This window comes from Macrobrachium nipponense, chromosome 1 (genome assembly GCF_015104395.2).
Source record: "Macrobrachium nipponense isolate FS-2020 chromosome 1, ASM1510439v2, whole genome shotgun sequence".
NCBI lineage: Eukaryota > Metazoa > Arthropoda > Malacostraca > Decapoda > Palaemonidae > Macrobrachium > Macrobrachium nipponense.
This window is the reverse complement of record NC_087200.1, coordinates 115,875,161-115,900,999: the sequence shown is the minus strand read 5'-3', so window position 1 is coordinate 115,900,999 and position 25,839 is coordinate 115,875,161. Positions and strand designations below refer to the sequence as shown.

The following is a 25,839-nucleotide window of genomic DNA, read 5'->3' as shown; positions in this document are numbered from 1 at the left end:
CGATTCATACCAGCAATACAGCATGAGAAGCAATCCAAGAAAAAACCCGTGAATGACTGATTCCATGATTGCTGATCCGCGACTAAGCGATACCCCACTGTATTGGACCTTAGGGTCCGAACACGTAGGACAGCAGACACACAATCCCTCTAGACGTTCTTCTTGGAGCTTTGGCTTCGAAGGAGAATAGGTAATTGGGAAGAAGTGATAGTTCTTCATTCACGATTACCACTCATAATTATGTAATGGTGATCGGCTCAGCTCACTCGGCTCAGCTTGACCAGACAGCTCGAACTGCCGATCTTAGTGCTTGGTTCTAATGAATGAACCCTCTGTTCTTGATCGGTGCGGTTCCTTGCCATGACATAGCACCCTCCTTTCCCGTGTTACAGCGAGTTTTCAAGGGGTCATCGTGTTATGTCTTCGTCATCTGATGCCTCCTAACCTCCCTCTTCAAAGGTTTCCACATCCTAAGAAGGGGAAGATGTCTCTGCACCTTACAAAGTCTCGCTTCAAGACTTCTAAGGGTCTGCACCCTTTCCATGGAGAGGAATTAATTGGCTCTTCAGCTCGCCTGCTCCTTCTGGAGTGGGAACTTGGACACTGTCTACAAATATAGTGTCTCGGGAGCCCCAGGAGTTCAAACTCAGGTTCGTTCTCTTGTCTCTGGTTCTAGGGCGCTGCTCATGGAACCGGGCCTACTTCGGGTATACTCATGTACAGATGTGTCCGAGTGTACAACGCCCAAGTGGGGTCGTACATCCACAGTCAGTGATAGTTAGTCTTTTCTCCATCACAATAGTGGTGCAGGACGAGAGAATGGACTGAGCTGCGTTGGTGGCTCGGACCCACCTGTGAAAGCCAAGAATGGCTATTCTTCAGGTGCCAACATCGATGTCGCTGTCCCTCGGGACAAGGCATCTGGAGGAGATAGGAGGAGGTCGGCTGTGTAGTCCTCTGGTCAACTTTTGCTCGTGTTTGCGCGAACGAAACAGTTGTAGGAATGAATGATTAGTTTAGCAAAGTGAGAACATTGCAAGTCAGGGAAAAGCGGGCAAGAACAGTCAATCCTCCTCTCTTTTTTTCCACTTTACTTATACCGGAATGAACAAGGGAATAAGAGGAATTCTGTGGAGTCTACTCCTGGGAATTCAAACCCGAGAGACTATGTTTTTGGTTCAATCTTAGGCTCTTACTGAACATACGTCAATCTGTTCAGGATGGATAGCACCAAGAGGTTTGAATGCCTTTCCAGTGCTACTGTTTTGGGAACAACGAGTTCGACTTGAATTACTCATCTTCGGCATCCTGATATCACCGTAGAAGTCTCCCTTCAGGAAAACTTCACCTTCGCTCTCTTCATTAGAGAATGAAGGAGGTCTGCTTCCATTCCTTATTCTTGTTCTTCGAATGAAGAAGAACTAAGCTGAATTGTGATTTACAGTAACCTACAAATATACTACGTATATTTCTCTCGCGACATGCTTCTGTTATCAGTTGCATTGTCCGAGTAATAGGCATATACCTGTAAGTTAACTCTTCTGGTATGAGACAGAGATGAATAATACCTTCTCTTAATTGACCTGGACTCAGGACAGCCTTTAGGGCTTCCCAAGAGTTACTGGTTTTGATTTTGTGATACCTATTGGCATTGTTTCCCAACAACACCACAGCATTTGCATTATCTGCGAATAGGAGGGTTTTCTTCCCTTCCATTTCGGTTAAAATGCAGATGCTCAAGTGTATCTTTTTTGTGCTCGATGGCTCTAGCTGAATGCATTCCTTCATGGAATGCACACTAGGCAACTCAGGATGACGACAAGTTGAGCGAGCGGTGTATGGCACTGCCTCAGTCAGTACTGCTTGCTCTCTGAGATATTTCGGTTTGGTATTGGTTCTCCTCTGTCGAGGATTGACTACCAATTTGAATCTCTGCCCGGCAATCATAGACTTAAGTCTCTGATTTGCTGGAATTCTTGCTATTGCAAGAATTTTCAGACAGAGATATATCTCACTAGACTCGTTACCATCTTTCTGTTTACCCTACGATATAACAGAAGCCTGTAGCCTAGTCAACCACTTCATCGTACCTGCCCCATTGGCAGGTACGATGTGATATTCTTCAGACAATTTGAGTTTGTCTTATAATATACAATTCCTAATTCGTAAGGTGTTCAAGTATTCTTTGTTCACCCCAAAGTTCCCCGCCCTACTAGCTCTGCTTCCAAAGTAAATAGAAACGTCCTCCCTGACCCAACCCACGAGAAGCAGTTCTTCAGGCAGTAAAATCCCTGTGTTTTCATTATTGAAAGATGCTCTACTTTCATTGCAAACTCAAACTTTCTCGCTGAGCAGCAATGAAATAGCGGATTAGCTTTTCAGTCCTCTGTAAAACATCAGGGATTAAAGCCGTCTTCACTGGTTGGTGTTGTTGACGGGACTTTTTCTACGATCAGAATCTTGAGAGTTTACTTCTCTCGATTCAACTGTGAAGACATAGGTCCACATTCACCTTAGTCATTCACTAGTAATATAGTATTGTTTCTCCTTAGTTGAGACTCAACTACTGATGAGAAACTTCTGTTTAGCCATCACTGGGACTTCGGTCTCTCTAGAAGTTAATTGACTATCGTCTGATGTGCGCATGCCTTGAGAGAATCATCATCTCATCTCTCGACATCGGTGGCGAACAAGATAGATGATTTGTATGGTTATTCTCAGCATAACCCTTCAAAAGGTGAGTGCCATGTTGTGACTATGTCTCAGATGCATGGCAGGCAGTCAGTCGGCATCTGTTGATGAGTCCTAGTCGTTCATGAGCTGCGCTGTGGACTTTGTATTGGTTGATCCAGATCAGTCATTACTTTGTCCTATTGGTGTGTTGCTGTACCCATGAAGAATCGACACTCATCATTGAGTGTCGGTGTCTTTATCCGCTGCGGACTGCCATTGCAGAAGTGTCCGATGACACTTCTTTCTCCAAGTCTTACGAGATTGTGAGAGACTTCTGTGCAGTTGGATAGTCCAGTGGATGGGTACATTTTATCACTCCGAAGAATATGTCGGACAGGAAGATAGATGAGGCCTCATTGCGACCATATTTATACCTTTCTTCCTTCGGGTCCGCCCACGGGTCCTTGGAACCACCTTTCCTAGGACCGGTGGTGGATGCTTGCAGGTTGTGTTTGCTTACCCAGCTCCTTCAAGAGGACAAGTTGCATCTCATCTATGGTGTGCGTTCTAGAGGTAAGGAGGATGCGAGAGTGACTGACCTCTCCACCTTCCCCACCTCGTCCTTTTACTCCTTCCTTCGGGTTGAGGATAGGACTCGAACTTACACTGGCTGGTTGGGCAATTGATGCGGTAAGCTTACACATCGAGCTTCCTTTCTATTTTTCTTATTAGAATCGTAGAAGCAATCCCGCTCCTTCCTCTAGCAAGTGGAGGAAGGGGGCTGGCAATAATGCAAACTCTTCCCAGAACTTTGCATTAATGCCTCCGAGTCTTAAAACTATTCTTCCCAGCCCATTTTCAGATGAGTTACAACATTTCGAAAAGGCACAGAAGTCTGACTCTTGATCATGCAGCTCCTCTACTCTGATCAAGTTGTCAGAGGCAGGGCACTCCTCCTCGCTCCTACAACCAGGAGGAATAGCCTAGGTGTGTTGAACTCCAGTCAGTTCTAGAGGCTCACTCACATTCCTCCCACCAATCAGTGAGTCTTCCTCATGTAAAGGACCTAGGGTTTGTATATCATGTAGGAACAAATCACAATTTTTGAAAGTAAATTGTATTTTTCTTAACTATACAAACCTGAGGTCCTTTACATTTATGCCCACCTCATGCCACCCCTCAATCTGAACCTGGGCCGAAATGCAAAGTGGAATGTTGACATCCGGGCAGGCAGGCCTACCCGCCTACCAGACGGCAGTTACTGCCTAACCACCTTGTTCAAGAATTTAACGGCCGTAATTCCAGCTACGTGTAAGTAATTCCTCATGTAAAGGACCTCAGGTTTGTATAGGTAGGAAAAATACAATTTACTTTTAAAAACTGTGACATTGTAGAATAAGGAATTATCCATGGCTAAAAGGTGGGCTTGGTTACAGTGTGTATATCCGTTGTGGGTGTTTCTTCCTTAGTGTTGGAATGAATATTGAGCAACTAACTTTATTGTCTAACCAATACCAATATTGCCTTGAAACCTTTGCTGAGAAATGAATTTTAAATAACTAAAATTTTAATCATTTAAAATTTTATATCCTTTTCATATATGATGCAATAATTTATATCTTGTTATTTTTATATGGAGACATAGATATTAAGTAACCTAGTGTTGTTGAATCAACTTTCCATTTCTTTAAATTTTCAAAATTCTCATTTGTACGACTTAAAAACACAAAGAAATTAATTATCTTCATTTAGCATCAAAGTATTCATTTATTATGTAAATGTAAATTGTTCAAATATCAAAATGCTCTATACATTATGTGCCATGCCTTCATTATCCCGTAAAAAGAAATATGAAGGTTTTTAATATGCTATACCAGCAAGCAGCCTGGAACAGATAGGTCTACTTCATACATAAGTGTGTGCCTTGTCCTGTGAATGCTGTATGTGTGTTCCCATATACATGTTTGTATGTGCTTACATAATTCATCTTATTTAAAGCTGCTTCCAAGTTACTCAAGAGATATCACAAAGACTTATTTCCTTGTGAATAAAGAATCATCATTTCCCAAAACAATCAGTTTTTAATCCTTTGTTAACATTTATTCAAAGCCTTTTTATACAGTTTTATTATGTAATCTTAAGTAGTTTAAATGCTCTGTACTAGTATGGCTCAGGTATACACATTTCAAGCAGAAAATAGAGAAAAATATGATGTCAATTGAGTATGTGCTATTGCTAATGTCTTTTTTTTAACAAAAATTATTGGAGAGGTATTGGCACTAATCACCAGTTGTACAGTAAGGTAGAGAGGAAAACTAATGGTAACAGAATAGAAAGGCAGTTAAGTGTTTGTCTCCCAGATTGACTACAACATCTATCTTTTAATTATCTTGAGAACACCAGGTAATTAAAGAAATATGTACTGAGTGAATGCCTGTTCTCTAAAACCAAACCTGCTAACCTTCTTAATTTAACATTCAGTATTATACTTTGCAGTAATGAATGATGCAGGCCATTTTGAAATTACTAATATCTTCATGAATCTTTAGTTGAAACCTTGTTGCTGTTTTCAGGTAACACTTTTTGAGAAACTTGTTCCATTCCTTTTTAAATGCGTACTCTTAGTGTTTTGAAGCTAAGTCGCAAACTGTAGTTTCAATTTAATTTCTTGTACTATTAGGGAAATGGCTGCCTTGCCCTGATATGCCTCACTGTGTTAGCAATGGAGCTGCATGTGCTTTCAAAGGAAGAGTGATGGTGTTCACCCATGAGATGCAACTGTTAACATATTATCCTTCCACAAGAAAATGGTCTGCAATACCTTTACGATCACCAACTAGACATGGATACCGGGCAGCCCTTGCTTGGAAAAATCACATATATTTGATAGGTAAGTAATCCCATAATCACTTATGTTCTTATAGTATACTGAATTACTACTGTAAATTGTAACTGTCAGTGTCTTCCAATCACTTAAATTTAACGTACTCTTAGTTTAGCATTTTATAGATCTTTCTCTGTACTCATCCATATTGCGTCTTGAAAGGAAGACCAGCAGATCATTTTTATAAAGAGAGAGAATTTTTAATTTAGGTAGGGAACAATACCCCTCATCCTCATCTAGTGTCCTGAAAGCTAATAGTAATTTTTTCATTGCTACTTTTGTTGTTGGTCATTTTTCTGAAGCTAAAAATATGATGAAAAACATTATATACTGTTTTTTTTTTTCATAGTGTAGTTGCTGTCTCGTCCTCAAGGATAACCTTTTCCATGGTCTATCCAGAGCTCCACGGTGACCAGACAAATGTCAAAGAACTCTCTTAACTGGTCTTGTGGTTGGGTATTGTGCCGTAATGATAAACATTATAACACGTGATAGAATATAAATGGACTCAGGATAAGAAGGCACTTTCATTATCTTCAGCTTATGCTAATACGCAGTTTACCTACTACTATTTCAAAACTGCAAGAAAAAGTGGTGGTTATGCACATACGCACTGTCATATTGTTTACATATAACCTAAATCTTACCAAGCCGCCATTCTTTTCTTCTAGTCAATGGAGAAACCGGGGCTCCGAAGATTTCCCTCTTCGATTTCATTACAGAGAATAATGGAAACAAATAAGTTGAAAGCGAAGTGCATTATTTTTAGTTCCAGTTAAAATATTTTTAGTTTAGACTGTAGAACAATGATTTTTGTACATGAAAAGCCAGAAATTGGCTTACGATATATGATTGTTAGGCTAGCTCGAGAATTTTGATCTTAGTTTATTAATTTAATTTCAGAGGTTCATGGAAGCATAGAAGTTGAAGCTAAGTGTATATATACAGGCAGTCCCCAGTTATCGGGGGATGGGGTTCCGTTCTCGGTAGGGTGATGAGAAGCAAAAGCCGCCATGAACTGAAACTTGATTTATATATAGGTGCCGAAATCCAGTTAATGGCACCTTCATTTAGGTATGTTTTGATGCCAAAACTCTATTATTGTCACCTTATGACACCGATAACCGGAATTTTGTGCGTTGTGGTGCCATAAATCACTGCCATAATACCAGATTGGCAGGTTCGCCATTAACCGAATCCACCGATAGCTGGGGACTGCCTGTAATTTTAAGTTCGAGTTAAAAAATTTGTAATTGAGACTGTGGAACAATGATTTTATTGTGTGTTAAAAGCTGTAAACCGGCTTTTATACCAGCACACATTGGTGCTTATGATTTGGGATCGTTGGCTCCGAGAATTTCATTTTTCGTAACCTCATTCATTGATTTCATTACCAAAGTTCATGGAAACATCCAAGTTGAAAACTAAGTGCATAATTTTAAGTTCGAGTGTTAAAGTTTTTAGTTTAGACCATGGAACAATGTTTTTATGGTGAGCAAAAAGTCATAGATAGCAGAAGTTTTATATAAAGATATGTTCCACAATTATTGTTATACAGTATTATTGATAAAAGAACTTAGGATTAGATAAAAGGTGACTGACATTTTGCCTTTTATATAGCCTGTATACTAACAATTGTCTTAATACTTTAGGCTCTCATGTACTTTCCCTTAAAAGGGAATTAGAAAATCTATATTGATTAGACAATAACCTAGGCTAGGTGATAGACTAGCCTAGCTAGGTATGTAGTGTAGGTTTTTACATTAGTAAGTTACTGTTTTTATATAGTAGATCAAAAACAGTAAACTTCATGTTATTAGGTACAGTAGTGCCTCAGGTTACGAAATTAATCAGTTCCGAAGCGGCCTTCGTAACCTGTTTTTTTCATATCTAGAACTACGTTTTACGTTTAAATTGCCTAATTCGTTCCAAGCCCTACAAAAACACCACAGTAAATTTTATGATAAAGCTAAATTGACCAATAAACAATGAAATACAACAATTTGGACCATTCAATACTTAACCTAACCATTACTGTACCTGTAAATAAAGTGTATTAGTGTACAGGGTACAAGAAATACTGTGTGTACATGTACGTACGTATGTAGTAAAATGTGGAACCTTACCTTTCGAGTGAGGTGATGTCCGAAAGTGGCGACAGAGGGGGAGGACAAACGGCAGAAAACATAAACACTTAACTTTACGAAACACATTAAAATGTGGCAGAAAACAGGAACACTTAACTTTATGAAACACGTTAAAAAATGGTAGAAAACATTAACACTAAACTTTACGAAACACATTAACAAATGGCAGAAAACATTAACACTTCTTGATTATCTCCATCTTTGTCTCCATAGAAAGCATCCTCTTCTTTCCGTGAACTTCAGCAACATTCTTGGGACCCATGGGTAATAACGTAAGTCATTAAGTTCACACACAACATGATAAAGTAACTTACAGTACAACGAAAGCAAAATCACTAACACGAATTTACGTTAACAAACAAAATCTAAGTGAACGAACGAATTCCAGGTGTTTACGATAACGCTGCCACAAAAAATGGTCAAGGAACGCCTTTACATAGAGGCATGATGGGACAGATGCTGACCAATAGGAGAGCAGGATCTTACGGTGGTGACTAGCATCAGGAACCAATGGGAGAGCGGGAGGATGGTGGCGAGTCTACTGAGTTGGCGGCACACCAGTTTTAAAATTGTTCTCGGCGGCCCGGACTTTACCCTTTCGCAACCTGAGTTATTTTCGTACACAGAAGCAAAAAAATCTTCGTCTTTGCTTTCATAACCTGGATTTTTCGTACGAAGGGACTTTTGTATGTAGAGGTTCCACTGTAGTAGACTAATATGAAGGCTACAAATTACACTTTGTTAATACCATACCTTTAAAGGTGAATTAATTAATCAGGATTAGAATAGCCGATATGCTAGGTGATAGCTTAACTATAGTATCATCACATTAGTAAGTTTCACAGTAGAAAGTTACTGTTTTATACAGTGGAACCTTGGTTTTTGTACATAATACGTTCCAGAACCTCCCACAAAATCTGAAATGTATGAAAACTGAAACAATAATTCCCATAAGGAGTAATGTAAATACAATTGAATGCATTCCAGACCCCAAAAAATATTTACAAAAAATACATTTTATAGGCAATAAACACAGTTTTACACACAGAAAATGGATGATGTCCGTAGTTTCTGCATTAGTTACCTAGCAATGTTGGATGAATAACCTTCATGGTACACAAGATTTGAAAAATCCACATGTGATGATCTCTGCTCAGAAAGGAGGACAGTAATGGAATTTAAATCTTTCCCCATTGTTGAAGTAATAGGAACCAATGACTGACCTATTGGGGCTATTAAGCAAGCAGTTTTGTTGAAAGTTAGAAGTTAATTTAAACCTTTGAAATCTGAGACAAAGGAACACTTCTCATGCAATCGCCCAACTGTCCAGGTTCGGAGACATATACTGGAAATTGATGGCTCTCACATGTGACAGACAGGTCCACTACTGGATGTGGAAGCATGTTGGTAATTAAACTGAAAGGAGGTGATTGTCTAACATTCACTCAGTTGAGGCTGTTATATTCCTTAACAGAATCTGCTATTATATTGAAAGACCTAGTGAGGTGAATTGCAGACAAGTACAGTGCATCCTCAGCTTATGGCTCTGCTGACTTACAGCACTTTACAGCTTTATAATTTAATGTTGCATCAAGTTGCAGTGCCGTAAGCGCTGTTGAGCATCAAGTTAACGGTACTTATGGTGCTGTAACATCAAGTTACGGTGCTATAATCGCTGTTAAAGTGGAGAAGTCGAGGACACACTGTCCCACTTGCTTGCTTGCACCATCCAAAGGATAGATAGCATACTGCATTGAGAGGTGCTGGATGTGAGCCTGACTTCTTGATGCAAGACATTGCAGTCATATTGTCTAGGACCAACATTTAGCCCAACAAAATGTTGGTCCCTTTTGAATTTTTCTGTTTTCTGAGAGACAGAATGACAGCCATCAGCTCCAGGAAGTTGATATGGCACTTCCTCAGAACAGGTGACCACCTTCCTGCTACATGATGATTCCACTAATGGCTTCCCCAACCTGTCATGCAAGTATTTGTGTGTATTATCACTCATATAGATGGAGGAGTCAGGAGGTTCTGTTTTGCCAGAGACCCCTTACAGGTCCTCGGCTCGAGGAGTATCTTCCCAACTCTTTGGATGAAGTCAATTGCAGCCCTTTAGCCTCAGTAGTTTTTATTTTATTTAAGGTTAAAATTTGCCATAATAGTGTGTCTGGCAACAATATAGGCCACGCCATCACAGCTCCCTGTTATGTATAAGTTTCATGGGCTACGGCTCATACAGCATTGTATCAAGCCCACAGAAAGATAGATCTACTTTTGTTAGCCTTGATTATAGCAAAATCCATGGCCCTATGCAGTTAAGCACCGCCCACCAGGGTTGCCGTTTTGAGGAATTTCGTCTATTAGTGTGGCTTTCTGGTGACATCTGGCGACCCTCCGTGGCTTTTCCGACCACAGGCCACGGCACTGAAGAAAAAAATTCTTCACTTTCCCTTTTTATGTTTTATTATGAAAATAAAGATATAAAACATATCCTGCTTATTTACACAAATGAAATTTATTGAAATCCTTTATTTTTCTTCGTCAAAAATACTTTATATTGAGCTAGTGATGTGTAGTTTTCTAACATCACGGGAAATAATTATACATTGGAAAATATGCATTCTAACCATTAAATCATAAATAAAGTATAAAAATAAAATGAACTGCCTATGGTAACACTGCTGAAACCCAATGTTGTGAAGAAAAAACGGCATCACTGCCGCCTACTGCACATCAGTGATTGGCTAGCTCTTAACAGGGGAATGACATCACACTAGTTAACAGTCTTAATGATTGCCAGTACGGATTTGACTCTGTTTGATCATGTTGAGCTCTGTGGGTAATTATGACACCACAGATTTGGATTCATGGAATTGTAACATGCAAATGATATCTCCAATAAAAGATATAGTATTAAGTTTTATATACTTATCATCATGAAGATCCTGGATCATAATGTCTGTGCATCTTTTTTTCTTATTGTGATCATGCACAGCCTAAATACACAAGCATCTTGCTTTTATTCTTTTTAAATTGGTTTTGGCGTACATAAGCAATTCCACATAGACTACATTAATTGAAATGTAGCATAGACTTATGCAGCCAGTTCCAATATTAGAGTATCAATTCATCATATTTATGCATATCAAATGTTAATATCATTGTGAGATTAGGCCTACACATAAAATTATTTGAGATAAATCTTTCTCACTTAATCCTCTGGCACCCACAGGATGCATAGGGTCTCAGTGAATTCACACTATATGTCTCTTTCCTGTGCCATCTCCTTGAGCTCAATCCAATTCTCAGATCCAAACTCCCTTCTTACCTACTGTTAAAGTTAGCTCATATCTCCATGCCAATAGGCGAGTGTATTCAAACAAGGTATTCAAACAAAAGACAAAAGATTGCTTGGCTGACCCGGAAGACTGTCTAGTTCACCTGTTCTTTACCAGGTGTGTTCGAATGTTTTAGCCCTAGTCAGAATTCTCCTTGCCGCCATTAGGTCTAGGCGAATTTTAGTATTTGGTGAATTTTGGCTGTTTTCTCCTGTCATGGTATTGTAATTTTAATCTTCTTAGGATATCTTCCACCAGAAGCAAGTCAACCAACATCAGGTTATGTAGGAAGGATTATTGTCTACCAGGATGCCTAAATTTGAGGTAGATCAGCATAATGTTTGTACCACCTGCAGGGGTACAGAGTGTGATACAGAGATTAGATGTGAGGAATGCAAGGATTGGCCTAAGGATCTTATGCTCAAAAGTATTAGATATAAGAAGAGAAGGGAAGCAGATAGACTGTAGAAGAAATTAATCAGATCAGGGCATAAAGCTACCTTTTTTTCCCCTTCCTGGTGAGCCTTCGTCTGCAGTTAGCCCTACTCAGCCTATGGTTTTTTCCTATGCTAGGCCTAATACTAATAAAGATAGTACTGACATATCCTCTTTAGTTCCGACTTGCACTCCCCTTTCGGTGATTGAAAAGCGTATCGAGAAACTTGAACATGATGTCAGCCTTATTTTAGATCCTGTTAAAAATTTGACTGAATTTATGATAGCAAACCATTCCGAGTCCCCCCATAGTGAACGTTGTTTTTCGCGTTCCCCTTGTAGAGGTAAGGTCCTACCTCTCCTTTTTCACAGTCTCAGGTGCAGTCACGTAACGCGTTCGCCGAAAGATCATTTTGATAAGCGTAAGTCTTCACACATTATTTCAACTTCACCTTCATTGAGAGCTAGTAATGAGGTTGCTAGAACTGGCAAGAGTAAGAATTTAGATATACGTATACTTTATTAATTAATAATGATATACCATTGACTCAATCAATTGTTGAACATATTTAGTCTGCTTCTACGTCTCATTCTAAATCTTTCTCGGCTATTTTTCGGTCTTCTACTGTTGGAGAGTCTCATGTGGACTCTGCTAATGTCTCTCTTTCTCTTCCTTCTATGGTTATAGAATCTACTGTTGTTTCCAAACTAGATGTTATTCTAGCTGCTTTACTCCCTTAAAGACGTGTCGTCTGGGATTGTTCCCAAGCCGCTCGAGACGCATTTGGATGAAGTTGAGTAGCTTAGTGTCGACAAATCTTCGCCACTTCTCTTACAAGTCCTATTTTCTTTGCTGACGAGTATCGTCTCTGCTTCTGCTTAGCCAACTTGTCTCGACTCTAGTAGATAACTGCAGACTACTTCTCCCAGAGGCTCTACGCCTATCGAGTCAAATTTTCATTACAAGGAATTGACTCCTGTCATCTCGAATCTGCAAGTGGCAGAAGAAGAGCTTGAGTCAGAAGAGTCTCCTTCGGTCTTTTGGCGCTTGCTGGAATGTTGTTCTTCTCTATATCCTCATTTGGTGGAGGAAAGAAGTACTGTAGAGACTAGGTCTTTATTATCTTTGACCATTTCAGTTCCCATTAAGTCTTTGAAGAAACTTAAGCTTTCGCCTTCAATTAGAGGACGTTTTGACGAAATATATCATCTTCTGGTGTGCAAAGCTTCTTTAAATCTGCTAGCTCTAGTATTCCTGGGTTTTTGAAATCATGGAGTCAGTTATTACAACACAGCTTGTTACTGGCGCTGAAACCGTCTTTGGTCGACGATGCTGATTTCCTTGCGTGTCTGGATCCCATGAAATGACGCGCTCCTAAGACTGATGAGGTGCTTTGGTCTAATGCAGAGGCAGACTTTGTCCAAGTCTTTGTTTAGAATTATTGAGGTATTGTCTTTTGCGGAACTTCAGGAAGTACTATTGCTGCTTCTCTGCGCCAGCTTAAAGACTTTCTGATGCCAGCGGTATCAAAACTTGGGAGGAGTCATTAGATGTTTTGTCTTGCCTGGATAAGGCTATTTCAAATGTGGCAGGGGAATGTTATGCTTTCATTAATTTGGTCTCGAAGAGAGAACAATTGTGCCCTTATAGGGAATTTATCAGAATCTTTTAAAGTAGGGAATAAAAGACCTGCTCCCTCTTTGTCTTCTAGCCCTCCAGTGATAATTCAACCTTCCTCGTCTCATGACCAGTCTTCATTCGCCAAGCCAAAGCTTTCGAAGGTCCTTACCAGGCTCCAATAAAAACAAAACTGCTAAGGTTTTGAGAAAGAAATAAAACTTTTTGCCCTCAGGTTCCAGTAGTAGGTTGACTGCAGACCTTCTGGCATGTTTGGAGAGACTTAGGAGCAGAACCTTGGGTGGTGGAAGTACTGAAGGAAGGCTATGTAATTCCTTTTCTATCTCCTCTGCCTCTGTCGTCATCTCCAATTGTTCTTCCATCTTATCTTCATCAACAGGAAAAGTATCTTATACTTCAGAAAGAGGTGGTATCATTACTAGAGAAGAAAGCGATAGAGCAGGTGTCAGGAAACTTGCCAGGGTTTTAAAACCATCTTTTTGTCTGGTGCCCATCTGGAGGGTGGCATCCAGTACTGGATGTGTCAAGACTCAACACGTTTATACGTCTAACCCCATTCCCCATGGAATCATCCAGCACAGTGCTAGCAGCAGTACAGAAGAATGACTGGATGCAAGATGCTTATTTCCATTTTCCGGTAAATCCTCAGTCTCACAAGTTCCGGCATTTTGTGTTCACAGGGAAGATATTTCAATTCAGAGCTCTTTGCTTTGGCCTGTGTACAGCACCTCAGGTATTCATGAGGATTTTAGCACCAGTAGGGGGATGGTGTCACCTGTTAGGAGTGAGAATTATGCTCTAGACGACTGGCTAATGTTGGTTTACTCTTTCAAGGGAATTTTGAGGGACAAGGATCTATTACTTTGCCTAGCTCAATCACTGGGTATATTGAGAAAGTTTCAGAGAGGTCTGATCTGATTCCAACTCAGACCATTCTCTATCTTGGGATGAGGATAGACACTTGGAGTTTTCAAGCTTTTCCATTGGAGAAATGTAGACAATTTTTTATTGCATCTAGGAAAATTTCAGCCCTTAAGGAAGCTTCCAGCAAGACATTGGCTGTCTTTGTTGGGACTCATGGCATCTCTGGAAAGATTTGTTAGTTGAGCAAGGCTCAGGATGCGACCAATTCATCTCTACTTGAGAGAATCTTGGGACAGGAAGTCCCTGCCTGGGAGACGTTAGCATGGTGGAAGGATTATCATAGACTGGGAACAGGGTCATCTCTAAGAGTAGTGAGCCCAGACCTAATCTTGTTTTCAGACACTTCAATGACAGGTTGGGGAGCATGCCTGGGAGGCTATCAGATGTCCGTGGTATGGTCACCGCAAGAGAGAGTGTTGCACATAAACATTCTAGAACTATTGGCAGTACGGAAGTCCCTCCTTCAGTGTGAACAAATAGCAAGAGGAAAGGTAATAGCAGTATTTTCGGACAATACCATCTCTTTGGTGTACATCAGAAACCAGGGCGGCACAAGATCAAAGTCGATGTTTCTGATAGCAGAGAAGTTGTTTCTTTGGACAGAAACTGGGAACAGTTTTGGTTTCACAGTTCATACCGGGGAAAAACAATGTTTTGGCAGATCGAGTAGGAAGGGACAAGTCTTACCCATGGATTGGTCTTTACATCCACAAGTCTGCTGTGGAGTCTATGGGGAGCTCCAAATATGGACTTATTTGCAACAGTAATAAACAAGAAACTCCCAGTGTATTGTTCTCCATGCCAGGACCCTCAGGCTTTGGCAGTATGTAGACACATTTCTTCAAGATTAGTCAAACCTAGAAACATATGCTTTTCTTCCATTTGCAACAATAAGAAAAGTGCTGAACAATTTTCAAGACTCGAAACATTGCAGAACGACACTAGTAGCTCCATGGTGGCCTCAGAGAATGTGGTTTCCGGATCATCCAGCACTTTCATTGGATCTCCCTTGTGTTCTTCCTTTAAGGAAGAATCTACTCAGACAACCGAATTTCAGGCAGTTCCACTAAAGCCTCCACATACTACACTTAACCACTTGGAGACACTCAACCATCTCCTTCGAGCGAGAGGGTATTCTAAAGTATCTCGGAAGTCTATCCTTGAATCAAGATGAACAACAACCTTGGCCCTCTAGAGGAATTTCCAGCGCTCATGCCTCTGTAAACAACATAGTCGTTCTTTCGATATCTTAGACATAGTAAGAATCTTTCTGTAGCTGCTATTTGAGGATATAGATCCATGCTTTCCTCAGTGCTACGTCACTTGCAATTAGATATTTCTAATGATCCAGATCTTAAGGAGGCGCTGAGATCGTTTGAAATTGAAGTCCTCAAGGTCCTCTTTCATGGAACTTGGATGTAATTCTAAAATTCTTATCTGTGGATCCATTTGAACCTTTGGAACCTGCTTCTTTTAAGCTTCTAACCATGAAGACGCTGTTTTTGGTAGTGCTAGTGAGAGCAAAAAGAGTAAGCGAGTTACAAGTTCTCCAATAAGGTAGGCTTTTCTGAAAGAGATGCTGTTTTGTCATTTGTGCCTTTTTTCAGGGCTAAGAATGAGTCAAGGCCAAACTTCTATCTAGAATGGTAAGAATTCCAAATTTAACCTAATTGGTAGGGAATGAAGAAGAGGCCTTCCTCTGTCCAGTCAGGGCTAGTAAGATTTATTTAGATTAAAGCCTGTGAGGGGCAGAGTGAATAATATATTTTGTAGTGTTAGGAACCTAACGCTCCTTTATCTAAGAATGCGATGTCTTTTTTTTGTTTGTTAAGTATTTAATAAGACCAGCATATGGAAAACTGAATCCACATATCTTTCCTTTATTGAAGGTATGCACAGTGTAAAAGTGTTGCTACCTCTTTTAGTTTTTTACAGAATTTGTCTCTTGAGGATGTAATTAATGCAGCTCAGTGGAATTGTAATTCGGTTTTTGCTGCTCATTATCTGAAAGATGTAGAAATTGCATTTGAAAACTGTAAAGCCCTTAACCCTCTAGTAATAGTGGGTAAAGTCTTTCCCTGAAACAAAAGAAAGAGCAATCTTTTAGGCTCTTTATTTTAATCGTTGGTATTAGTATTTTGGGGAGCATGAAGGTACAGTATGGTCCCCAATTATGCGAGAATTTGGTCGATCCACAGCCTCACAGAATTGGAAGGTTGCATATTTTGAAACGCATTCCTTATCGGAATAATTCCATTAGGACCAAGGCACACGGCAACTTACCCAGTCAAACTTTTTTATACAACCCATTTTCAATACTTTCTATGTAGTACTATACTGTAATTTTTTCTCATATGAAATTGTTCTTATGGATAAATAAAAAAAGGTTTTAATAACTTGAAAAAGTTAAAATTACACAGAAGGGTGAAAACACTCACACGTAAACAATGCCACCATTGGGTGCAAGTGTACTGTATGATACAGTCATTTCCTTTAAAAAACCTTTTGGATGGAATTTCCTCTACCTATCCTCTGCCAAAAAACCAACTCCTCTATCTCATCTTCCATGAAGAGTTCCTTTGCTGAGGGAAGGCTTTGTGAACCATTTGAGGTTTTGGGGACTGCCCGGATCATGCGTGTCTTCACTCCTGTTAGTCCTAACAAACTTGGTTACGAGCGCCTGTCTTAGTTTCTTTGTCTGGGATGTTCACTGTGTAATAGTTTTCATATAAATTTATTTATTCTACCATAAAATATAATTGATGAAAATTCAAAATTTGATGTGAAATTACAATTTCTTAAAAAGAAATTATAAAAATTCAAAATTCGACATGAAATAACAGTTTCTTGAAAAGTTCAGATTGAACGATTCTCTCTCTCTCTCTCTCTCTCTCTCTCTCTCTCTCTCTCTCTCTCTCTCTCTCTCTCTCTCTCTCTCAAACACATCTGCTTCTCTGTTAATCACTTTTACCAGTCATTTTCATCAAAAGCTATTTCAACAATAGAAAAAAATAAATGATCAAATGCCAAAAGTTAGTCAAAACAAGTTAACCAAGATGTTTAGCGATGACGGATTTCAAGTTGTCGACTGCTGCCAAAATGGAAGTTGCTCCTTCCTTCGCCTTTAACTTAAGGTTAAGTTTTTAGTTTCAAGAAAATAGGTCTTCCTCTTTGGCTTCTAGGCAGATGCATACATGATGCAAATGATCAGAATACACTTCGCAGATCTGAATATGTATGGCGATGGTGATGATACTGGTCATTCATAAACACTGCTATGATGTCGTGAGGCGAAGCCTTCCGTCTTAGCTAATGGCTGAGCATAAGCCTTCAGAATACACTTCACAGATCTGACTAATACCGATGGCGATGATGATGATACTGATCATTCAGAATACGCTTCGCAGATCTGAATACCACGTATGATGATGATGGTGATATTGATCATTCATATACACTGCACTGACTCACAAATGCGTGAGGCAGAGCCTTCCGTCTTAGCTAATGGCTGAGCAGAAGCCTTCAGAATACACTTCGCAGATCTGAATATGTAATACCGATGGCGATGATGATGATGATACTGATTATTCAGAATACACTTTGCAGATATGAATAATACTTATGATGATGGTGATGATACTGATCATTCATACACATTGCGCTATATCATCACAAATGCGTGAGGCAGAGCCTTCTATCTCAGCTAATGGCTGAGCTGGAAATCTTTCTCTTGCATTCTCCCTTGGAGGAATATTTTTTTTTCCTCCAAGCATTCCCCCCACCCCTTCTCTCAGATACCAGCATATCCCTTCCCCCACCCCCACCCTAAAATACTTGAAAAGACAATAGGATTTTATATGTTTTGCGGCGCGTGACTTGCAGACTTTGAACGGCTTCGCAGATACAGAAAATCTATTTTTGAGAACTAGCAACCGCATCAAAGGGGAATCGCACAATTTGAACATGCATAATTCGGGACCGGACTGTACATTTGTTGTACAGGAGGTTGCATTTGTATCATAGGTACTATTTATTTTGTATTTGACTGGAAATTAAGTGGTTTTCTCTGCAAGGCTGCTCTTGACTGCACACACACGAGAGCCTTGCACCCCTGAAGGGAATCCACCTCCTGGCAGCAGTATTATCCAGGGTTTCTGATCTGGAAAGAATGTTTTGGATTTCATACAAGAAGCTCTTAGCTTGCTTGGCTGAGTGGAATTTGTTTAGCTCTACTACCCCCCATCCTTTATCTCATTGTGGGAATCGGCTAACTTTAACCATAGGTAAGATTCATCTTAAATAATATAAATTTCCATGATAAAATTTGTTATTTTGATACTTACCTACTGTTAAAGTAGGCCCCACCCAACCTCCCGACATTTAGTGGGCTGTCAAGGAGAATTCTGACTAGAGCTAAACATTCGAACACACCTGGTGGAGAACAGTTGAACTAGACAGTCTTCCAGGTCAGCAAGTGATCTTTTTTCTTTTGTTTGAATGCTGACTTGCCTACTGGCATGGAGATATGAGCTAACTTTAACAGTAGGTAAGTTTCCAAATAATAAATTTTATCATGAAAATTTATGTTTTTATATTTTGAGGCAATGCAGAGCATAGGCCTACACATCAGTTTCTTATATTTTGAATCAATGATAGGGCATAGGACTACACATCAAATTCTTATATTTTGAGTCAATGATAGGGTGTGGGCCTATGCATCAATTTCTTACTGCAAATAGTTTTCCACCTATATTTGTTGGAAATGTAGTAATGAACTGCTCACAATGAATTGGTATATTGAAAATATATTTACAAAAGGGATAACAAATAAGTATATTACCGTGATGAGTAAATATAAGGCTTCCGTAACATTTCTATAAAAATGAAGACTATGGTAGGAAAGCATCATAAGATACTTAATATAATAAGAAAAAATAAGTAATACAGTAATTAAAAAGTTATGCATGAGGTGATTCAGACCAGTCTGTGAGTATCCCATGATGTGCTTTTTGGGGAATTCTTGTAGAGATTACCCTGTTAGACAAAATGAGACATAAGTGTCAAATCTCTCTCTCTCTATTCATAATGATCTTGATTACTTTTAAAACAAATGACTAAATTTCAATTAACAATAGTAAGCAAATAATTCTTTACACCAGTATTTTATGAATAGGTCTGTTTATTCTGCAATGTTAGATTACCATATGAAAATTTTTTGAAGACTACAAGAACCATAACAGGAGCAGCAAAAACAAGAATAACCACAACAAGGACCACAATAAAATTCCCAGCAAATTATATACAATACGACTTGTATAGATTATCATTCTGTAACTTTAAGTTAAACATAGGCATATTCTGATTTAGTAAAGTGCAGTCACTATTTGTCATCCCACAAAATGTGTAAACAATTGAAATTAAATAGATTTTATGACTACATTAAAGTGTAGTAAAATTTCCTAAAATCAATATGAAATATCAATTTGCATAGCTCCGAGAAAGTCTTTATGTTAAAGTTTAGAATGGCAAACATGCTTAACAGTACTAGACTGTAATTATCATTGTCCTGTAATTCAAGTGTACTGATTTGAATACAAGATATTCCCTGTATCACCTCTGTATTCAGGTGAACCTCATTTACAAAAGTCAACATTGCAGCATCGTGGAGCACTTCTGACTTCATTCATGTTTTCCTACTTTTTTACCATTTTTAGGGAGATGTGTGTTATGATATTATATTGGGATAATATAACATTTCCTTTTGATAATCTACAGAATGTATTTTACTTCAATAAAACAACCATTGCAAAATTAATGAAGATGAAAATACCACTGATTAAACATCATTTTGAAACCATTGCCAACCAGCGGGCAGGGCTTAGCTGCAAAGAGAGATGGATTTTGCTATATACAATGTACAGGAAACTTGATTTTGCCAAAGAAATATCAGCGCAATTTGTACTTGTTTATTTCACATCCTCTTACTCCATCAGTGCTTTCTGATTACAATGGCTAAGGAAGTGGCATTCCATAGACGTAATCAGCTGGTTTCGGCCTCTGCACCTGTTCACTGATTTGCTAATGCCAACAGAAATCCTATTAGTATAGCTATAGGCTCACATGGTTCAGGTGAAGGGGACTGGAGCCTTTCTTAACACTATCCTGCTTAAGCAAACTGCAGGTAAAAGAAGAAAAAACATTTGCATCCAGCATTCAGAACGAAAAACATAAAATAAACATAACAGGAAAAACGTCACAATGGAAAGAACTAAAATGCAATCACACAAACCTGGACTTCTAAATGCTACCACAGTGTGAGAGCCAGACTTTGTTTACATTTTTTAGTCCTTCCCTATTCTGATTTATGTATTGGTGAGGAGACAACTGGTTGTAAAGAGTATCCCAACAAAGTCCCAGCCAAAGAAAGTGTCTACTGGGTGTAAGGTAGAATTTGTTCCAGTTTATTAGAAAACCTTTGACTGGAGTCTGTCAACTACCACTCTCAGGCTTTGAAAGCACTCCTCCCTGGTGGGTCCCCAGATTAGCCAATCCCCTAGGTAGGCTACCAGTTGAATTCCTTCTCCTCTGAGTTCCTGGACAATTACTGCTGCTAATTTTGTGAAAACTTGGGACAGTGTTTGCCTTTGAATCTGTACATTTCCTTCCTTATCTGAAGCTTAGGAAGGGGCGAAAAGGAATGGCAATTGGGACATACCAGTATGTGTGTCTTTCAGATATATAGAGACGTTCCAGGTCCTGTGCGGAATGATTGAATGTACATGGGCAACAGTAGTCATCTGGAAACTGTCGCAAACAACATTTATTCAAACTTGACAGGTTGAGGATCAACCTTTGTTTTGAGGAATCCTTCTTGGGGATGCTGAAGAAACGTGCTTGGTGGCGTATAATCCTCCAAGGAGGGGTCTTGTCTTTGGAAAACTCACTTTAAAAGGGGAGGGGTCAGGGAGAGGAGGAGAACATTTCCACCCTAGACCATTGAAGATAATAAAGTAAGTCCCCAGTTATTGGTGGATTCAGTTATTGCCGATCTGGTTTTACGACACTTGTCTAACACCAAATATCGGCGATTTTTGGCACCATAACACACCAATTTCCAACTATTGGCGCCAATAATAGTTATGGTGCTGATACATACCTAACAAAGGCACCATTAACTGGTTATCAGCACCATAAATCGCTGATTTTCGGTTATCAGTGATTTTTGCTTATCCTCAAGCCATTGGAATAGAACCATCTCCGATAACTGGGGACTGCCTGTACTGTGTCCTCAAGAGGCAGACTTCCGTTGCATGTGATGCTTTAGAAGACGACGCCTAACCATACATGTCCTATTGGGCTCCACCTCTCCCCTTGCCTTTAATAGGCATTCTAGGGGGTTGATTTTCCTCTTCCCCGGTAGGAGTGTCTTTGTACGCTTTGAAAGGGGTACTGTTGCTGCTATTGTCCCCCTCTCCTGTTGTTAAAAGGATCTTTTAGGTGTGACTGGAGGCTTGTATGGCCCCGAGTCATAAAGATTCTTTGGTATAAGAAGAGGAAGCCCAAATCTGTTGCTTCCTGGATTCCCATTATCCAAGAGCAGCATATATTGTACAGTTCTGTTGTTAGGCTCATTCAATGAGTTGAGCAACAACAGACTCCTCTAAAAGGTCCCTACAGAAGGGGTAGAAAGTAATAGGGAGGTTACACTGGGGAGTGACGTATTGGAGCCTGCCAGTTTCCTTTCGAGCCTTAATGCAAAACTCCAGAAAATCATAGAGTGCTTCCCATAGGGTCTGCATAAGTGTTTTGGCTGCAGCAGCAACTATTGTTTTAGAAGATTCTGGAAGCCTTCAAATGGAAACTTCCAGCATAGTAGTAGAAGTTATAATAGGCAGTCTCCGGTTCATGGTGTGGGTTCTGTTCCTGGCTGCACCCTGATAACCGAAACATCAGAATACTTTAAACTCCTAAAAATACTTAAAACTGTGTATTTGATAGTTAAAACAAAAACCCCTCTTAAAATGCTTATACCTGAGTATGATAGTAGAATAGTTTTATCACAAAAAGAGCATTTAGTCCAAAAATATGAAAATGCAGTAATTTGTGAATATTTCTTAGTGAAAATGACCACAAATAGGCTAATTTTCTGTGAACAATGGGTACATACGGGCCATAGAAAAATCTGCAAATAGGCAAATCCATGGATCGTGAGTCTATGAATAGCAAGGGTAGACTGTAAATGGCATTTACAACGTTGTAAGCGCCAATAAAGCATAAAGGCGCCGATAAACCGGTTATTGATGCCGACAAACCACTTATCGATGCCGACAAACCACTTATCGATGCCGACAAACCACTTACTGACACCAGTAAAACTGCTCACTGATGCCAAAAATCTGGTTAAGGTCATGTTAGCCAAGCATCGTAAAACCGTAACACCATTAACTTATGTTGCTGATAAGACAAGACTGCCTGTATTGAGGAGGTGGAGCTTTGCATGAAATTCAGCCAAGGCTGTCCCATCTGAGATTTTGCTCAGGGATCCCAAATTGCTGATTAGCCACGTCTAAGGGTAGCTTTTTTCCTTTTAAATGGAAGAACAAGTGTTGCTCATTCCGTAGTAGAATTATTAGCCACGGGAATGGTGGCGATAAATGTCATTATTTCTGCCATTGACTTGCTTCCCAGTTACCAAAAACTTCTGAAAATCTGCCTTCACATGACTGATTGTTTTAAAAGTGAAAATGTTAATGTTTCATTAAAGATCTGTTGGTAACAAATTTTGTGATGAAGTGTTGAAAATCCCTCCTAAAACTGTTCTTTATTGTTAGATTTTTATGTTAACCATGCCTTTAGTGTTATCTAGTCAAAATACATTTGCAAAGAATTTTTACTGTGTTTAGGATTCCCGATAGTATTCAGGAAACTAATAGATGTTAATTTTATCTTTCAGATCATTGTTCAACAAAAGTATACAGGTATTATCCAGAAGGTCACAGTGTGGCAGAGTATGGGTACTTCCTTGCTCCTCCTGTTAATGTTTGTATTGTTGATGGCAAAATTTATAGTTTTAGCCATGATGACTTAGATAATCATGTGATTGAAGTACTAGATATTGAAGATGATTTGGGAAATGTAGATAATACAGTGGCTGATGGTGGTATAATTGATAAACATAATTGTGATAATGGGGAAAGGGGAGATAGATGTGATGCTAATATCGCGGTTTCAGATTACTGTGAAAAATCAAAAGTAACAAAGAAAGCCATTGCTTCTAGAGAGGTATGGAAAGAAGGCGATGATGGGCCTCATATTTTTACAACAAAGTGCCCTGCCGATGTCACTTTTTCATTAGGGTGTTTTCCACTTTTGAAAATTTAGTACATTATATGATATCTTATATTTTGAGTCTTTTATTATGTTCATCAAATGTAAAAGAAATAAGCAGATAATGTGATATATGTAGATTAGATGAGTTTTTCTTATTACATTGTAGCATTTACAATTTAAGTGTTCATACAAACAAGGTGTGATCCAACCTCCAGCTTACTCAAGATGCATCCAAGATTTTCCCCTCATGCACAAGTTGTAAACATCATACTATTCCTAACTTAACGTAAAGTGGTCTTCGTAATTAACTCATACTAACAATAAGGATTACATAAAAAGGACACAAATTGAACACGTTCATATATTCTCAGTTAAAAGTGGAAACAAAATAATTGAAGAACAGAAACATAGCCTAAATTCACTACACCAAATAAATTAAAACATGCTAAAATCTACAGTCAAATAGAACCTTGTTTTACCAACAAAAATTAAAATAAATGTTACATTTTATAGATTAGAAATAATTTTTTGTACTGTTTAACATGCACATTATATATTTTTTACATTTTCATTCTAATAAATAAATTATAAACATCCTATCCTAAAATTTCTGTATCTTTAAATCCATATGCAAAAAACCTTTTTCAAACCTTATTTTGGCTTCTCTATAGACCTTTCCTAACCCTCCCAACAAGAACAACAATAACAAAGTAGTTTGTAGGCTTATTCCATGAGTAAGCAAAAACTTATTATTGCTAGTATATAACTTAAGCAGACCACTTTGTGGTGCTTCTAGATCTATATTGGGCTGACTCAAATGATTTTGCCCAATGTTGGAAGAAAGCACTGGAATCAAACATAATTAAAGAATGTTGACAGTTAAGCAGGAGACTATTAATGAAAAATGAAGGACTGAAAGGAATAGTTATTGGTTGATGGCACACAGCAAAAATTTCAAGGCCACCTGAAGTTTGCTTCACCATGCATTGGATGCAGCATCCCCTTTAAAGAACATATATAAAACAGTGTCCTTACAGAGCCTCACAAGAAGTGGATGACTAAATAGGTATTAAAAAAAGGGGGTGGGGGACCAAGTTACTATAGGTAATGAGACTTGAAATGTAAGCAAAACCTTCACTTTTCTCATCTTCATATTTAGTTTAAGCTTTTTCTAAAATAGCATCACACTTTCACGGAATAAGTTTCTTGTATTTTTACCCTTTTTCTCCTCTCTCTTCTCCTCTCTTACTCTCTCTCTCTCTCTCTCTCTCTCTCTCTCTCTCTCTCTCTCTCTCTCTCTCTCTCTCTCTCTCTCTCTCTCTCTCTCTCTCTCAAGGTTTTACTTTTTTCCTTTTTATAAAGAATTACCCTTACTCTCATTTATTAAGTAGTTACTTGTTCATGGTTGTAATTTTTATGCAATACTGTAGTTTATTCTCAGTGAACCCAGTACTTATATAGCCTATTTGTGGGACAATGGAATGTTCTCAAACAAAACTTTGCTTTGGAAATTTTTGTCCAACTGTTGAGTAGCAGTTCCCAAAAGTAACTTTTTAATTTTTTTTATTTTACACTGACACCACAGTTGATTGGACCTCAGCTATCAGATTTCCATAATTTCAAGATGTGTCATCAAGTCTGGCAAGAAATGATAATTTGTATTTTGTTAGTAAATTTTATGTGGTCATTTTTTCTCATGTTAAAAGTTCTAACTGTTGTACGATATATTTACATAGTGTAATATATATGCAGAACATTGCTAAAGTTATTTTTAAAAAGTGATTTTGTAAAAGTGAAAGTATCATTCTGTTCATGTGGGAGTCACATGCAGAAATTCTGAGATGTATGGTTAAATAAAGTTTAATTCAAGGCATATAATAGATGCTACTTTATTGCAGGTTCATCTCTGTCTCCTGGATGTGTGTTGGCTTGTGGGGAACTCCGTCTATGAGCGCGCTGGTTGCTGTGCTGCGCTCCACCAAGAATTTGCCACCAGCTGCAGAGTGCGCCGCTTGGTCCTCCCGGGGTCCCCATGGGACTCTCCTTGGCCTCCTCAGCGATTCCAGCCACTTCGCCAGAGGTGGGGGAGCTTCCAGGTAGACGGCAGGAGCCAACGGAGTCAACTGGGGTTTTCCCTGGCCTGTGGTCGGGCACTCCCCGTACCCTGGGTAGGTACCCCCTGAGGAAGGAGGCATTCCTATTCTGGGGCCCCTCCTTCCCCCCTACCGGGACGGAGGCTCTTGCTGGTAGAGGGTGCTCTGGGGGGAGGGGAGGTCCCCTCCATCAGTTCCCGTGTGGATCACCCCAGCGGCTCCTTCCTCTCACCCCAGGACAGGAGCCGCCGCAGAAGAGACAAGAGAAGAGCCGGCTCATCAGAAGAGAGCTTGTCTTCAGGTGGTTCCTCCTACAGGTCTTCACAGGAGGCGCTATTGCTCCAAGAGGAGGTTTTCTGGGAGGAGTTGAGGT

The 25,839-nt window shown here is 39.3% G+C and overlaps 1 protein-coding gene across 1 annotated transcript in view; it reads left to right on the top strand.

Annotated features, from left to right (window-relative positions):
• The window catches only part of LOC135218919 (kelch-like protein 30), a 168,767-nt gene extending 144,740 nt beyond the window's left edge, over positions 1 to 24,027 (top strand). The window contains exons 8-9 of the mRNA XM_064255361.1: positions 5,354 to 5,563; positions 22,997 to 24,027. Of these exons, the coding sequence (XP_064111431.1) occupies positions 5,354 to 5,563; positions 22,997 to 23,424 (638 nt within the window). The 3' untranslated portion in view covers positions 23,425 to 24,027. The remainder of the gene's footprint in view (positions 1 to 5,353; positions 5,564 to 22,996) is intronic.
• The last annotated feature ends 1,812 nt before the right edge of the window (positions 24,028 to 25,839 follow it).